The following is a 17,809-nucleotide window of genomic DNA, read 5'->3' on the forward strand; positions in this document are numbered from 1 at the left end:
CCACAACTACTAAGCCTGTGCTCTAGAGCCCGCGAGCCACAACTACTAAGGCCCGTGTGCCACAACTACTGAAGCCTGCACGCCTAGAGCCCGTGCACCACAAAAAGAGAAGCCATCGCAATGAGAAGCCTGAGCACCATAACAAAGAGTAGCACCCGCTCACCGCAACTAGAGAAAGCCTGTGCGCATCAATGAAGACCCAATGCAGCCAAAAATAAAATAAATAAAATTTAAAAATTAAAAAAAAAAAAGAATTAAAGGTCATAAAATATGTGTAACCATTGCGATATGTAGTCTTGTGGAACTACAATCACAAAGCAAGTTTTGTCTCCTACCATCTCCTGAAATCCAACTTGTGGGACTAGCGTATCCCTTAGTTCTAGAAGAAAATCAGGCCTTGACAACTTCTCTAGTCAATCTTACATCATCATCATAATATCATCCTGTAGTCACACTTAAGATGCAAAACAGTCTCAGTTCAGAAGTTTAAATGTCCAATTCCATTATAATAAAAATGGCTTATCATTTGAAGTTGAGGCCTTCTCTGGGCCTGCTGCAGACCATAAGCCAGCATCAGGGAAGTGAGGCCTTCTTTGTGTATTAAGGCTTCTGACCCTCCTGGGGTAGGGCCGTGGGAGTGAGGAAATGAAGGCAAAGCAAGAAAACAGCCTTAGTTGAGGCTTTGTGGTGACTGGGCACTGACTTGGCAAGAGTTTAACTGTCTTTCTCATGTGGGCTCCTCCAACGCTCCTCAGGGTGGCTCATCCGTCCTCTCCTCTCTCCCTGTCATGCCATCTTCATGCCCCAGGGAGCCCTCAAGGGTGACAACTTCCCCATGACTCTGCTTTTTGATCCTTCATCAGCACCGCGAGTTGGAAGTTCATCTCCTGGAGTAAACCCTCGGCTCTTGCTCAGGCTCTGAGATGACTGCGTGCCAGTTCTGTTGCACGCAGCCCACATCTGGTGCTTGGGAGGCAGAGACACATCCCTGGCCCAACAAGCTCTGGGAGTGGAGGCTGCACCCACCTCTGCCACCTCTCCTTTGCTCCATCATCAAAGCACCCAGCCAGCCACTGGTATCTCATCCTTTAGATTTTTCCAGGCCAGGGTCTGTACAGTCTATCAGATTGTCACCCTACAGGGGATGCACATATTAAGCTCCAGTGAGGCCCTTTTCCCTAGCCTTGAGGTGAGCGCAACTGGCACCCATTACTCTTGCTGAGGAGACTCCAAACACACAAATGGCTCTCTTCAAAGAAATCCCCACCAAAAATTCTCCTTCTTCAACTCTTTTTTTTTTTTTTTTTTTTTTTTGTGGTACGCGGGCCTCTCACTGCTGTGGCCTCTCCCGTTGCGGAGCACAGGCTCCGGACGCGCAGGCTCAGCGGCCATGGCTCACGGGCCTAGCCGCTCCGTGGCATGTGGGATCTTCCCGGACCGGGGCACGAACCCATGTACCCTGCACCAGCAGGCGGACTCTCAACCACTGCGCCACCAGGGAAGCACTCCTTCTTCAACTCTTAACTCTTCTTTTATATCCTTGATGTGGGTGAGGGAGTTTAAGATGGCTACAGGTTTTCGACCACCTCCATTATAAATACAGCATATGGTATACTTATGTGGTATCTATTGCTGCCTTGCAAAAAACATCTATTTTAACCTCTTGTTGCATGTGCATTTAAATAACTACAATCATCTGAATATAGTAACAGCTACTATTGAGCCCCTACTTTGTCCCAGACATGGTACTAGGTCCTTTTTACAAACATCTCATTTAAAGTTATTAATAGGTATGCTTATAACTACCTTATCGATTTCACGAGTTCATACAGATAACTGGCATTTAAAAATCTACAGAGTGAGGTATTATTAATAAGATTCTCAATAGGAAGAAATATTCTGAAAGCCTAGTCACAGAACTTTAGATCTGGAAAGGACTTCATAGGTTAGTCAACCACACTCATTTCCTTTAAGAAGCAGCTGAGGTCCTGAAAGGCTGAGGGACTTGCCGAAGGTCATCACAGTGAGAGGAGATCAGAAGATGGGGGTTATCATTTGCTACAGCTGCCTCTTATTTTAAAAAGTATTAGGTAAATTCTAATGCATACTGCTAATTTTAAGATTTATCAAACCAGGGGTAGAAGTGAATTCTTAATGTAAAATAACTGTCTCAGAGTCTTAAAAAATTGAACAAACTGGGCTTCCAACACTAGGTAAAGCTGTGCGAATCCTAATATACTGTACAGGAGAATAAAGGATTCTTAATTGAATCTGTGCCTCAGAGTGGAAAAATGATTTTTAAATGGAAAATCCCACAGAGGTGGCGATGAGAAATGAGTTTAGCTAGATGAATGATCTTAAGAGAAAGCAAGAGAGCAAACCAGGTTGGAGGGTGGCTTTTTCTTAAAGATCTCAAATAAAGCAAGTGCAGACTGCTTGTCCCCAGACAGTGAGCTACTGTGCTTACTCTCATCTTCCTAGTCTTGGCACTGTCTCGTGTTTTGATCCTCACAGCCTCCAAGATTTCATGTAAACTTTTTAAAAAATAAGCGTTTACAGCACGATGTTGATATTATTACTCTATCTATCAAATACTATGGAGAACCCAGAAAATGCCATCCAGCATTCTCAGACTTCAGTCCTGCATTCTCCTGCAAGACAACAATCATATGCTTTAGGGCTGGCAGGTGTCCAGAAACAATTTAGTCCAATACACTTCAAAGATAAGAAAACTGAGGCCCAGAGAGGAAAGCACCTTGCCTAGGAAGGTCACACTGTTAATGGCTCTAATCACAGAGGTTAAGCATTTTGACAGATTCATGAACTCTTGGGTAGTTAGTTCCATCCTCAGCTCTGAGGACCTCAGAGTCACATTTTGTAGCCTGAAGTGCTAATTAAACCAGAGGAATTATGGACTTACTATTTATAGGCAGGAGTGAAGACATTAACTAGGCCATGAAACCTGGGGACACAGAAGGAGATCTTGTCTCCCGAGATTCACATATTACATTCAACCTTTATATTTTAAGACAGAACTTGGTTAATGCATAGCCTCAACTTTCCAAATCTGATCTTCATCTTGGGTTGCACTTAGCCTTGAAGGACCAGGGCTACAGCAGTTTTTTTGCGTCATGAGATAAACGGGATAAACTGGTAACTGTACTTCTTTTGGTAAATGCTGCCCTCACCCAGTAAGAAAGGTTAAAATCATCCTTCTAAACATATCAATTGCTTCAAAGGAAAGTATTTCAAACCATTTTTTGTTATTTTGAGTTTTAACCAGTAATAGTCAATATGCTCTCACCGAATTTAAAAGTGAAAAGAAACCTACAAAAAATGTTTTTAAAAGACATATCACTTGGGTTTGCAATTATCTCATGTTTATTTTACTGTTCAGAGTGGTTTTCACTGTACTGCCAAAATCAAATCTCTCTTACGAGGCCTAGTGGTACGAACAGAAGTGCTGAAATCAAAGAACCTGCAAGTTTTAATCTGTCGGAGACCGTGTGGTACTAGGCAAAGAGTCATTTAACCTCTCTCCATCAATCCCACTTCTGTACAATGAAGATAAAACTATGAAGGTATCTCTCCTGTGTACTGTGTGAATTGGCTAATTAAAGCTAATTAACCCCCTGGAAAGAACCAAAAAATACTATCTAAGTGCTGAGTATTTATGGGCTACTAAACAGTCACAAAAACTCCTAAGAGACAAGACTCTGCAGAGACAGCACAATCTCTATTGATGATTACTAATTACCCACTGATTACAAACAAAGCTTTGGGTGCTCCCTAACAGGGGAGGGAAAAGAAACATTACACAATGTCATTCAACAACACCATCTTTATTCAAAAATATATATCTATGAGACATTTCAGAATATACTGCTACCGCCAATGGCAGCCTATACTTCTAAATAAAGTCCTAAATTAATATACAAATTTAAGCTTTAAAAATACTCTTTAAGAAAAAAAACAGAACAAAAAACAAGGGAAGATTGAAGACTTTCTGAGAATGAAGACCTGAAGGAAAGGTCCTAGAGGCCAATGGATGCCCTAAGTATAGGAGAACACAGAACAAAATCCACCCACCCCGCCCTGCCAGATCACCTCACACATACAAGGAGAAAGGTTCATTTAAATTAAACAAATGAAGTAGAGAATTAAGAGTTAAAAAACAAAACAGAACTAACTTCCTTACAGGAAGTCCACTAGTAACAGGTGTTAAGAGGCCAACACATTCATTTACATAACTGCTAAAGTTTCATTTCTTGCTCTTGCTGTAATAATTATGCACCAGTTTCTAGTCAAAGACTCAATCAGATAAAACACAGCAGTGGGCAAAATCCATTATGTTATAATATTTTCATCTAGCTGATGACAGCAGATATCTACTACACCTTTTTGGCTGGTTTGTGGCTGGTAAGACTTTGCTTCCTTGGTGAAAGAAAGCACAGAGTTTGTGCAAGATGGGTCTGTTCAGAAGCAAGCTCATCTGCGGGACTAAAGCAGCACACCACGCGGGGAGGGGGCTTAGATGCAGAAACAGCAAAGACTGGAATTTATTCTGCAATTTTAGTAAAAGTCATTTACTGCCCTATGGCCTCTGGGAGAAAAGCTTTATATATAGACTCATTAATTTAATAATGACAGGACAACAGGCAGTGTCAATATGCAAACAACACACAGACCATATTCAATCTGAAAAATAGCTTAAATGCTACTAGGTTCTACACAGAGTTAAACTGCACACCTGCTATGACTTTTTATCATTTTCACCTCACGGCAGGCAGGAAAGCTTCTTGAAGGGAAGCCTGTTACACTTTTAAAAACAGACGTTATGTTCTAACACGCTGAACATGTAAAATTACATGTAATTGGCTTTTTGGTAATCCTGAAAAGAGCAACTCAAAATAATGGAGATTCTGAAGCCCCCTCCACTGAATTCCTTTTTATATAGCTTTTGGATTTCAGCCTCTGGGCTATAATTCCTGTTACACTATTTGGGCAAATTGTTTTCTGCCCTTTCCAATGTCAAAAATAAGCCTGCCAAATTAGCATGATTTACAGTCAGCAGGCCTAACCTTTACTAAAAGCAAGGTAATAATCCTCCCTAACTACATTATATAGTCATAATGTCAGCTGGCATGATAATGGAATTAAGACCCCCAATTAATATCCCTCACTTTCCCCCTTCCCGAGATGAGCTATTCAGTAACATCTGACACAAAGTACTCCTCCTCCTAGGGGCACAAGGACACGTGCAGTGGTGTGAAGTGAAGGACAGACAAGCATGCACAGAGTGTCATATTTGCAGGGGAGATTTTCAAGTTTAGTCACCATGCTGTGGACACGTGCCCACGCAGTGAATTAAATGTTAGTGTGTGCCCGACTCCCCAAAAGAAAGGGTCAAAGCAACACCCACGCAGAGCCCGGACTCCCAGAATGCCTTTAGCTTTGGAGGCCCACAGTGCCATTTCTAACAGCAGCCTTCACAACCAACTGGGGCAAAGATCATGTTTCGAGGAACGCGCTCTCTGACAGTGGGTGGCACCCTTGATAAGTGCAGCCTGGGAAGGTTGTTGGATAGGAACCTAAAGCAAATAACTTATGTTTAATTCATGCTTGTGATCTGTTAGTCGTTCTCTGAACTATGACTTGATGTCCCAGATCAGCTTTATTGCTAGATCCTCTAGTCTGCTCACACACACACCTAACCTTTGACTACGCATTGTTAGAAGTCACAGTAAGGGAGGATCCGAGATTTGGCAAACTCTGTACGGCAAAGTTGCTCAACAGCCGTGCCTCCAACCTCTGGGGTGGATGGCGGCCAGGAAAGCCAACTACTCCAGAAGTGAGTCCCTCAGCAGAAGTTCAAGTGAACTTGAACAAGCCCAACTCAGAAAGGAGAAGCTGCTTTCATGACACAATGCTGTCGGGAGAGACAAGATTCTTCTACACATGATTTTCATAACTTCTTGGGTGTAAAGAGAGAGCTAAGAATGGAAAACCAACAGGGGCGTGGAAACATGAAGTGAGTCTGTATGCTTTCCAAATATAAAGCTAAACTGGATTCCATTCGCCACTGTCCTCAATTGTGCTCAACAGGAGAGGCTGGAGAGGCGAATCAGACCCTGCGGTTCTTTCTTGAGGCTGGGGGGGCTAAGCAGAAAGAGGGATAGAACCAGGGGCTACTAGGTTATTTCCAACCATGACTTGCCCTCTTCTTTCTGCTGGTACAGATGGGAGTCTGGGGCATGACACCTGCCTTAGTCAGTTGAAAACAGGTCACCAGCAGAGGGCAGGGGGGCCAAGCCCCCTGTGACGTTGGGCAGCAACGAGAGGTCTGGCAAGCTCTGAATATGGGACTTGAGTTCCTTGCGGACCTGGGTTACCCGAGCAAGCTTCTGTTTATATTCCTAAGGAGACAAAGAGAACACAATGCAGTTAAGTCTGTGTGTGCTGATGGTCAGGTTTAAAGAGGAGATACAGATACTCTCACCTTCTTGCTCTGTGTGCTCCTCACCAGAGAGCCCCTCCCCCATTCAGCTAAACATTCATTCAAACTCTCAAAAGGCAAAACTTTAAATAAAAAAAGGAAAGCTCAAGAGCTCAATACTGGCAACAGTGAATGAAATGGTATTCAGCTAAGCACTTGAGATTTGGAAGTAAAAAGTGATGTTCTGTATTTGCGGTGTCTTTGGTTCTTATCTATTTCAGAATACTTTATAAAATAAAATAAAGCCTAAGCTTTAAAATCATTTTGAAAACTCCACCTAGACATGGCTAGAAAAACCACTATAAAGCTATATTTTGTGTGTTAAACTTAGATTAACCCAGAGTTATTATCTTCGTAGACAAGGACTACAGAAGCTTAAAATTCCCACTGCCACTGCCTGTGTCCAGGACTTCCTTGTTCCACACCTGAGAAGTGCAGCAAGGCCCAGCTGACGCCTTCTAGTAGACTCCCCTGAACAGACTTATCTTCCAGAAGCCCAGCTTTCAAGTCACTCCTCTGAGAAAGGGAAGCATGGCACGGCACTATCTCCATGACTGCTCCCAGCAGCAAGGTCTTCTTACAACTTCCCAACCCCCCATGCATATGCCAGAGCTTGCACAGGCCGTTTGTTCAGATTCCCCTCAAGCCTGAAGGGATCTCTTTCTTCTCCTGGTCCTGGCAAAGTCCTGACTCCACTCCTTCGCCTACTTGCTGAGTCCCACTCCTCTAGAAAAATCTTTCCTCCTTATCCAAGACGTTGGTCCCCATCTCCACTGGCCTTCCTGTGCACTGCGCCCCTAACAGACTGCTCTTAGGTACTCTCTCCATACATACAAGACTTCTATGTTCCCCTAAAATATGACTCCCCTGATGACAGGAACTGAATATACTATTTTCTTTCCTCAGCTCCCAGCTAAAAGGTCTTCTTGGTAAATCTGTATGGAGTAACAACTCTGGGCCATGTGAGATCTGTGGTTTACAACCCCTTTGGGGCTTGACTTTTTCCCTCTAACTGTGTCACCATCCTTGGTGTTTCTGCAAAGATAAGGAGGTTCCTGAGACTGGGCCCTTGGTGACTAAAGCGTCTCCTGCAGGAAGGTAACAGAAAGCACTGGGCTAAGATGCAAAGCCCTGGGTTTAATTCTGGCTCTTTTAGTTTCTGTGTGACTGTGGATGTGTTCCCTCCTTTCCTTCATCCTTCTTTATCTGAAAACTGAAGGAACTGAACCACCCGTAAGGTTTTTCTTCAAGTTCCACATTCCTTCATGCCAGACACCTGAGAGGCAAAGGGTTTGAGGGCATAAGCTTAAGCACTCCTAGGAAGAGTGATAAGACAGGAAAAAGGTTAAATGAAGAACACTTACTTTGAGTTGTAAAGACAAATTCCAAGCAAGGAGTGGAAGAGGGGAATGGGGAAATGGGCAGGGAGGCTCCACCCCTACATGACTGGTGGCGGTCAGCCTTCCACCTGAAATGAGAGCTGCTCACACAAGTCATCAAACGAACAGACAAGTGACAGGTTAAGAAAGTAAGCTCTCCTGGCACCCCATGTTTTACCTTCGTAGACTTAATACAACTAAAATAATGACTTACGTTAATTATTGATAGTGACTCCTCCATCAAACTAGTAAGCGTCGGGAGGCTAGGACCAGACCTATATGCTTCACCCAGCATCCACCATGCCCAGCAGTGCCCTGTAAACAGTAGGTGTCTACACAGCTGCCCAATGAATTAACAATATATAAAAGATAATATCATGCACAAGCACACCACATAAAGTAATCACCTTTCATTCTTGAAACTGAAAACTACTTTCAAATCTGAGGACCTAAAACGTGAAGGTTCTCTGTCCTTCCCTCCACAAACAGTTTTCTTCTTTGGTTTCACAGACTTCACAGGAAATTAATAGAGAAGACCAATTCTCTATTACTGGACATGGATTCATTTATTTTAACTTCTCCTGAATTCTAGGTACAAAAAAGGTAAAATAGTTACTGAATAGTTACCCCTTGCTCCCTGCCCAAATCCTCTGACCAAAGCTGACAAATGAAAGCCACCTCAACTCAGAGCCATCCAGTCTTGGTAGCTACAGAGCACTTCAGTTGAAGGAATTCCTCAAGAACAGTTTGAAAATCACCAAGTCTCTAGTGAGCTGACCTGAGATCAGAATCCAAGGGTCCTCACTCTTGGGTAATCCTTAGACTAATTTAATTTAGCAAGTCCACCTGAAGTCAAAAGGAAAGGTGGCTGGGACTTCCCTGGTGGTCCAGTGGGAAGACTCTTGCACTCCCAATGCAGGAGGCCGGGGTTTGATCCCTGGTTGGGGAACTAGATCCCGCATGCGTGCCGCAACTAAGAAGTCCACATGCTGCAACGAAGACCTGGTGCAGCCTAAATAAATAAATAATAAATAAATAAATATTTTTTTAAAAAAGAAAGGTGATTGATCTGATAACACCCCCACACTACCTTAAGTTCAAATAACTCTCTTCAAAGGCAATCTTAAAAAAAAAAATCCCATTTATTCCTGTTTAGGAGAGTGGAGAGGTATCTCATCATGCTTAGGCTGCTATTATATTCTAGATATCACCACAGAAACTTCATTTTAATAAAAGGAAATATGTTCCATATTAAAGTCCTCTCTTCAGGCCACTCTGAAAGTGGATGGATCATGCCCATACCTCCTTGTGCCATGGGCATTTCTTCTCATTCTCTTCCCATAGGGATTTCTATTTTAAGAGCAGTTGCATGAGCCTAGGAGGAGGGCATCACGAGAGAAAGGATGAAAGTGGGATTCACTGAAAAGGATTAAAAAACACAGAGTTGCAAGATACAAGGTTAATATATAAAAGTCAATTACTTTCCTATATATACCAGCGATGAACTAGTGGAATTTGAAATTAAAACCCAATACCTTTATATTAGCCCCAAAACAATGAAATACTTAAGTATAAATCTAACAAAATATGTATAAGATCTATAGGAGGAAAATTACAAAATTCTGATGACTGAACACAGAAGTAAATAAATGGAGGATATTCCATGTTCATGGATAGGAATATTCAATTCTATTAGGATGTCTGTTCTTCCCAACTTGATCTACAGATCCAAGGCAATCCCAACAAAACCACAGCAAGTTATTTTGTAGATACAGACAAACTAATTCTAAAGTTTATATGGCGAGGCAAAAGATTCTGAAGAGCCAACACAATGTTAAAAAAGAAGAACAAAGTTAGAAACTACCTGACTCTAAGACTTACTTTAAGCTGTGGTAATCCAGACAACGCCAATACTGGCAAAAGAATAAACAAACAGATCAATGCAACAGAATAGAGAGCCCAGAAATAGACCCATATAATCAACTGATCTTTGACAAAGGAGCAAAGGCAATACAGTGGAGAAAAGATAGTATTTTCAACAACTGGACAACCACATGCAAAAAACCAGATTTACACACAAATCTTACATCCTTTACAAAAATTAACTCAAAATGAATCAGAGACCTAAAGGTAAAACACAAAACTATAAAACTCCTAGAAGATAACACAGAAGAAAATCTAAATGGTCTTTGGTTTGGTGATGGCTTTTTACATACGACACCAATGGCATGATCCATGAAAGAACTGACAAGCTGGACTTCATTAAAATGAAAAATTTCAACCCTGCAATAGACTGTCAAGAGAATGAAAAGACAAGCCAGAGACTGGGAGAAAATGTTTGTGAAAGACATCACACGTCATCAGGGACATGCAAATTAAAACACTGTTGAGGGGCTTCCCTGGTGGTGCAGTGGTTGAGAGACCACCTGCCGATGCAGGGGACACGGGTTTGTGCCCCGGTCTGGGAGGATCCCACATGCCGCGGAGCAGCTGGGCCCGTGAGCCACGGCCACTGAGCCTGAGCATCCGGAGCCTGTGCTCCGCAACGGGAGAGGCCACAGCAGTGAGAGGCCCGTGTACCGCAAAAACAAAACAAAAACAAAAAAACACTGTTGAGATACCACCCCACACCTATTAGAATAGCCAAAGCACAGAACACTGACAACACCACACGTTGGTTAGGATGTGGAGCAAGAGGAACTCTCAAATACATTGCTGGTGGGAATGCAAAATGGTACAGCCACTTTGGAAGACAATTTGGTGGCTTCTTACAAAACTAAACATACTCCTACCATATGATCCAGCAATCATGCTTGTTGGTATTTACCCAAAGGAGATGAATATCTATGCCCACACAAATACCTGCACGCGAATGTTCATAACAGCCTTATTCCTAACTTCCAAAAGCTGGAATCAACCAAGATGTCCTTAAGTAGGTGAATGGATAAATAAACTTTGGTACATCCAAACAACAGCATATTATCCAGCACTAAAAAGAAACGAGCTATCAAGCCATGAAAAGACATGGAGAAACCTTAAATGCATATCATTTAGTGAAAGAAGCCAATCTGAAAAGGCTAACTAGAATCCAACTATATGACATTCTGGAAAAGGCAAAATCATGGAGACAAAGGTTGGAGGGAAGTAGGGAGGGATGAACAGGTGGAGCAGAGATGATTTTTAGGGTAGTGAAAATACTGTAATGATATATTATACATTTGTCCAAACCCACAGAATGTACAACACCAATGTGAACCCTAATGTAAACTACTGACTTTAGGTGATTATAGTGTGTCAGTGTAGGTTCATCAACAGTAACAAATGTACCACACCTGGAGAATGTTGATAGTTGGGAGACTATACATATTTGGGGATAGGGAGTATGTGGGAAATCTTTGTACCTTCGTCTTAATTTTGCTGTGAACCTAAAACTGTTCTAAAAAATAGCCTTCGAAAAAAGTGACCAATGCGACAAGAGGTTAAAATGTATCAGCAAGAGTGACTAGATATATATTCTAAATATCTAAATACAGGTAAAGACTGCTTTTAAACCTGTTAAAACAGGGACTTCCTCGGTGGTCCCTGTGAAGAATCTGCCAGTCAGGTCACGGCACTCCCTTGACAGCTAGCTGCCTTTCCAGTTATTCTCTTAGGTTCTGGACGGGCAGAGGAAACAGACCTCAGGAGAATCCAAGAAGCTTTTTTCTCAAACTACTAGCCTGCCTTCTGACAACTGTGGTCCACAAGCTCTGCTGCTACAAGGTTCCAAACCATGCCCTCAGCAACTCCTGTGCTCAGCAGAAATCCAGGCTTCCTTTCATGATACCATGAAAACCAACTTCAAAGTGATGAGACCTATTCAAGTTCTGTTGACTCATTTAAGTGTGCTGCATCCCACAGTCTCTTTAGCACACCAAGTACCATTCAGACAAATGATGTGGCAAGGTGGTCACATGCGCCTTGCTTAAAATACCTTACACTTGTAACAGAGGACTTAGCCTTTAATCTAAGGCTCATGCTCCCCTGCCTGGTACAGGAATTCGAGAGATCAAGCCCTGTACCATTTACACCAGCAGATGACGCCGCTGCACCGCTCCTGCTCATCAGTCTTCTCTCCCTACCAGCTAATTCACCTCACCCACACTTCACACGGCTCTTTTTCGTACTCTTGTCTTCAGACACTTGCCTCTTCCTCCACTACCTACCTTAAGCAGGAAAAGACAAGGCAAACCCAGGCAGCTGTTGCTTTTCCTTCCCTGCTCATGAATAATTTATACTGGGGTGGTGGCAGAGGTGATGGGTTGAGCTGAATCCTCCATTCTGCTACAGGCACCTACTGCAGCAAACCCCACACCACCCTAGAGAGGCCATGGGGAGCCATGAAACAGGCAGGAGTTCCACCAGATTTGCTGCTACGGCTGCCCTGTTTCAGGATCCTTGAGGAGAGGAGGTGGAGGGGAAAGCAGGCACCTGTGAGGAATTGCCTGGGTTTATCTGACTGCCAAGAAATGTTCAAAACATAGAAGGTAAAGGCCCAACACGTAGTTCTAAGATAATGCCGAGGATTTATGGTCCTGACAAAGCTCTGGAATCTTGCCTCACAGACTCTTCAAACCAGAGGGAGAAAATTCCCCCTGCTGACTTTGTGGGAACACAGTCCAGCATGGAGTACGAAGACAACTGGCTGAAGGAAGCAAGGCTGACACATTCTTTGCCTTTCTTGGTTACAGCGGTAAGCCAAATCTGACACGCTGCAGATGAGCTTGGGCATAAGATGGTTAGAAATGACAGGGTCCGACATCACAGTGACCTTTAGACAGGAATTTCACTTTCAAAACAAACAAAATTAGAAGCATACCCTCTAGCAACTCATGTAAATGTAATCACTGATCAAAATGTAAACACTGTCAAACCTACTTTCTTCTTGCTAAGAAGTATTTACGTAAGAAATATTATGTTAGAAATAACACCACAGGCAGGGGCTTGATTTGATAAGATTTCCAGTAACAAGACTCATGTGTTCCTTTATCTTGCCCTGTTGTGCTATAGGACATACGGTATATAAAAATCACCCACTGCTTGGCTACTCCCAATTAAGAATCATAAAGGGTTATTACGCATGAAGAAGTTTATGAAGGGCCCTGTTCAGAGAACGGCTTCAGACTCAAAGAACGGCTTCATTGCATGAAGGGTAAAGAGAGCCAGGCAGAAAGGGGAAGCTGATCCTCCCCTAAGATTACTTAACGTGCCCACTCAGCCCCCTCGTCCTGCCAGGAGGCTCACCTCTTGCCACTAAGGCTCACAGGATCTACATGTAGAAGTCACAGCTTCTACTTAAACCCCAATTAGTTAATTAATTTCTCTTTCTTTCATTCATTTTTCTTAAGGGAAAATACAACCTATAGATCCTTGGACTGAAAATCAGAATGCTGTTTTTAATTTTCCTTCAAGGATCTACACGGGAACGCTGAAAACCCATCACTGACTTGCACCTCTCTCTCACCCAGCTCCATGCTCCATATGACTTAGTGGCAGCGGAGACATCTCAAAATGACACACTCTGGGATGTCACAGCAGGGCTGGAGCTGCTGAGTAAGATGCAAGATACAGGGAAAAGAGGAAGTCGTGGCTCTGATCCCAGTATTCAGGGCCTTGCGGCTCCATTACTAAAATAAGTAATAAAGGTATTGTTGAGGCTCAGAGTGGGCTGCCCCAAAATATGCCACCGTGGCATATTGATTATTTTGAATTGAAGCTGCTTAAGAAGCCGCTTATATAAGGAAGAAAAAAAAAAGACTGACCCTCCTCTGTCTCCCTGAAAAGCAGGAAATAAATCTCTCATGTGAAAGGTTCACTCTGCATCTGGAGGTAGAAGGAAACACTTACTGTCAGAGACAAGGAGTTCAGAGCCAAGAAGCCTGTATAAACAAACCTTGTTACTTTACTTCTTTAATTTACTACCCCAAGCTTAAACTCTGTTTAGAGTCTTTTCTAATTCAGCACCCAAAGCCTAAGTTTTTTTGTGCTGTCAATTCCTCACAAATTTATTGTTTGTCTAAAAAGTATAAAAGCTGCCTTCTCTGGCTACTTCTTAGGTCCCATTTTTATGAGATTTCCATGCACATGATTAAAATTTGTTTCTTTTTCTCCTCTTAATCTGCCTTCTGTCAATTTTATTCTTAGTCCAGCCACAAAAGCTCAAGAGGGGCAGAGGAAGAAATCCCTCACCCCCACCCGCTTCCAACAGAACACACAAAGTACTTCCCAGAAGGGAAAATGACAAAATGACCACAATTAGGAGTATTCTCAGAGCAATCCAACCAGCCACTGGAGGGATCAAATGGGAACAGCCTTCTTAAACCTGAAATACCACAAAGTGTTTTCAGGGTATTTCCTTCTCCCCAGAGGACCCTCTACACAAAAGGTTTAAGGGAGCTTCTACTATCACAAGAAAAACCCCCTTATGATAGGGAATTGCAAAAGCAAGGGAAGAAGAATGAAAAGTCACTGTATACACATAACTAAACTAATAAAAATGAAACTAACAAAAATAAAATCAATTTTAGGACTGGGCAAATTTTCAAACCTTAACATAACCATAAAGCTAAAATTTACAATTTAACAGATGTCCATAAAAGTGCTCTAAAAAGAGACATTTAAAAATGACCTGGGTCCTTCAAAAATGCTTACACCATTTACACAATGGACCCCTCATACAAAACCAGATAAAACCAAAATACTAATGTACAGGAAGAATTATTTATAATTAATTCTTTTTTAAAAAGTTAACCTTCAAAAATGCAAGTTTTATGCAAATAAAGCCCCCACAAACTGACTTCCTTAATGACTATTTTAATAAAGACCCAGGTTATTGCTGTGCAAGCATCGAAGGTGCCAACTTTTCACCTGTTTCTCCTTTTGAGCCTAATACTGGGGGAGTCAAGCATTCCTAGAAGGCAGATAAGAAGCAAAGGGTAGAAAGGAAAAGGATATTTTTCACAAAAAATAATTTTAAGCAATGTTTACTATAATTTTAAGTGCTATATGGTCTGCCTGAAGCAGGCTAGCCTGTAGGTTACTGCACAGTATTTGGATACAGCTCTCTCTATAAGCAATAAAAAAACATCAATTCCTTCCCATTAGCGAAAAAAGGAAGAAAAAGCATTTCCTAGCTCCTCCAAAAGACTGAAGGTATATCACCCTCCCACTGGAGGGAGGTAGGTCTCTGTGGTAGAACAGAAAAAACTCAGAGTCAGAAAATCCAAGGTTCAGATCCTACTCTACCTCTTGTCTGTGGTATGACATGTGACTTTACCTTGCTGGGCTTAGCATCCTCCTAAGATGGGAATAGAAATAATGCCTATATCCTGGGGTGATGGTGAGTTCTGAATGAGACCAAGCACTTGTTAAACTGTTCAATGTCAATGAGCAGATCTGAGAGGGGAAAAGAACAATCACCCTTCCCATGTTTATTATTTTATAATATTTAATCTTCCTGATTTATATGTTAAAGATGTACAGAATTGAAGAAAAAGAGAATTATTAATGGGATACAAAATCCTTCCTCCCACAAACCATTTGAGTATGACCTGAAAATTTAGCACATTTACTAGAAGCTGGCTTGAGAAAATGAAAAGGCCCATGACCTCCAAGACGAGGGGAAAAAAGTCACAGAATTTTTAATTAGGTGGCACCATAGTCCAACCCTATCAATCTAAAAGCTGAGTGAGAAAAAGAATTTGTCTCAGGAGTAAAGCCTAGATCTCGCAGGAACGTCCTCAACCAGAAGGAGTCCCCGTTGAAGATATCCTCTGACTGCACCTGGAGATAAACCGAACTGCAACCGTAAGTGCCACCTGAGGTCAGACGCTGAGCCAAGCATCAGGATTAGGGTTGGGGATGAAAGAATGACAATACAGCCAGGATTTTATGATCTGGTCAGAGAATCACCAAATAATCCCTTAAGAGAATGACAAACTATGTGGTGCTCTAAAGGAAAATGATAGGGAGCTACGACAGTATATATGGTGGGGGGCAGCGGGGAGAGACCTGGCTTTATGGGGTGGAGATGGGGTTTCTGGGAAATACTGTTTGACTTAGGATATAAACGATGAATGGGGATCAACAATGTAAGGGTAACCAGTGGGAAGTAAAGGAGGGAGAGAGTGTTCTATGCAGAGGGAACAGCACATATGAAGCCAGAGACAAAAGAAGGTCAGCACAGACAAAATGCAATGGAACACGGCAAGAGATATGGCTGATGAGGTCAGCAGGGGCCAAGTCCCGGGGTGGGGTAGGGGGACGGCCACATGCGAGGATTTGGGCCTATATTCTAGGAGCAATGGGAAGCCATTTAAATGTTTGAGCAGAGAATAACATGCCCAAAGCTGCATGCTGAAAACATCACAGGGTGCCATGCAAAGAATGGATCACAGGGCATAAGAACAAATGCAGATGGATCAGTAACCAGGCTACTGCAGGCGACCAGGTGAGACACAGTGACAGCCTGAACTAAGGTGGTGGAGGTGGACACAGAAATGAAGAGAAGGGGGACAAATTCAAGAAAACCTGAGGAGACAAAGATCACAATGGCTTGGTGACTACTCCAATGTGGAAGACAGGCGACGGGAGGTTGTCTGGCAGGGGTGCAGCAGAGGAGCTGAGGGAGAGACTGGGACATGAGAAGGGTGAAATGACTGGCGTGGGAGGTGGAAAAAATAGGGGGAGAAACACTGGATGAGGTCCAGTGTCTGGTTTTGATGAATGGCAATGCTCTTCTCCAAGAGAGGGGAAGGGCAGGAAAGGAAAGGTTGGAAGGGAAGAGATGGTGTGTTTTGACCATATTAAGTAAGAAGTATCTGTGGAAATAAGATAAATGGGTCTTAAGTACAAGGAAGTGTCTAGGTAAAGATTTAGATTTAAGCCATCAGCACAAAGGTGGTAGCTGAAGCCACTTTATGTCACTCAAGGAAAAGGTCTGGAATAAGAAAAAAGCTAAAGGAAAACCCATATTTACAGGGCAAGGATGGAGAAAAGCTGATTAAAGGACAAAAGTCCTAGAACCAGCAGAAGGTGGGATACAGAAACCAGAGAAGGAAAACACATAAAAATTATTAAACAGTATAAAATGCTATAGAGAGGGCCAAAAAGAGAAAAGGAGATGAGAGACAGAGACTGAAAAGTATCTTTTGGCTTTTGAGATTAGACCACTGGTGGAAGATTCTAAAGACAGTAATGGAGATACGCCTGCTAAACTGCAATGGGGTAAGCAGAGGCAGCAAGGAGAAACACGAAGTTACAAAGGCATAGTGGTAGTGGTGCAGGGGTGTGCTTGTGTGAATGTGATTTAAAAAAATATTAGAGAGGCAAAGTATGCTACACGTGCTGAGAAGGACGCTTTCAGCCAGCCTATTGGAGAGTTCTTCCACAGAAAGGAAAATAACTTGGCCCTAAAGATCCTGTGAGATAAAGAAAGGCAAACACTAACAACTTAGGTTAGACAAGTATTGGAACCTGTTTGCCCCAGGTGAGGGTAAAATTATTATTTTATAAATGAAAAACCACACCAAAGACAAGAGGCTGCAAAGACCACTGGCCTCAGTAGAGAAAGTCAGAAAGAGCCTGGAATGGGCACTTTAGGTCCTCATCACTAAATCCTAACTGGGGCAAACGGTATCTTTCTGGGAATAACTCCTAGTGAGTTTATGTCCCACGGAGCAGAAACACTATGGGCAAAATAAAAGGGCTCGGAAAAGCACCAAATACATCATACCAGACATCATGAAGAAAAAGTGGGCTGTGTCTATATATAATCACTATTCAAACCCCAATAATGCTTAGGAGGCTGCTGGCAAATTTTTGCTGAGTTGAAATTTGCAAAGTTACTCTGCTTAAAATTCTCAAAGTACCTAACGACTGGAAGAAGCAAGAGAGT

General features: G+C 42.5%; 1 protein-coding gene across 27 annotated transcripts in view; it reads right to left on the bottom strand.

The window, feature by feature from the left end:
* RPRD1B (regulation of nuclear pre-mRNA domain containing 1B) overlaps nucleotides 1-17,809 on the bottom strand; it is a 76,968-nt gene that overhangs the window by 17,409 nt on the left and 41,750 nt on the right. The window contains exons 7-9 of one of the 27 annotated variants that reach the window (XR_007472380.1): nucleotides 8,283-8,463; nucleotides 8,090-8,190; nucleotides 6,266-6,416 (exon numbers count right to left, since the gene is read on the bottom strand). The exons of 14 other annotated variants lie outside the window; for them this stretch is intronic. Coding sequence is in view for 4 of the 13 variants with exons in the window: in XM_049699993.1 (XP_049555950.1) it covers nucleotides 6,267-6,416 (150 nt within the window). In the remaining 9 variants the exon portion in view is untranslated. Of the gene's footprint in view, nucleotides 1-3,823; nucleotides 7,977-8,089; nucleotides 9,295-17,809 lie in introns of those variants that run through there. 12 more of the 27 variants (XR_007472378.1, XR_007472383.1, XR_007472382.1 and 9 more) reach the window with 12 other exon arrangements.

Source organism: Orcinus orca, chromosome 16 (genome assembly GCF_937001465.1).
Source record: "Orcinus orca chromosome 16, mOrcOrc1.1, whole genome shotgun sequence".
In the NCBI taxonomy this organism is placed as follows: Eukaryota; Metazoa; Chordata; class Mammalia; order Artiodactyla; family Delphinidae; genus Orcinus; species Orcinus orca.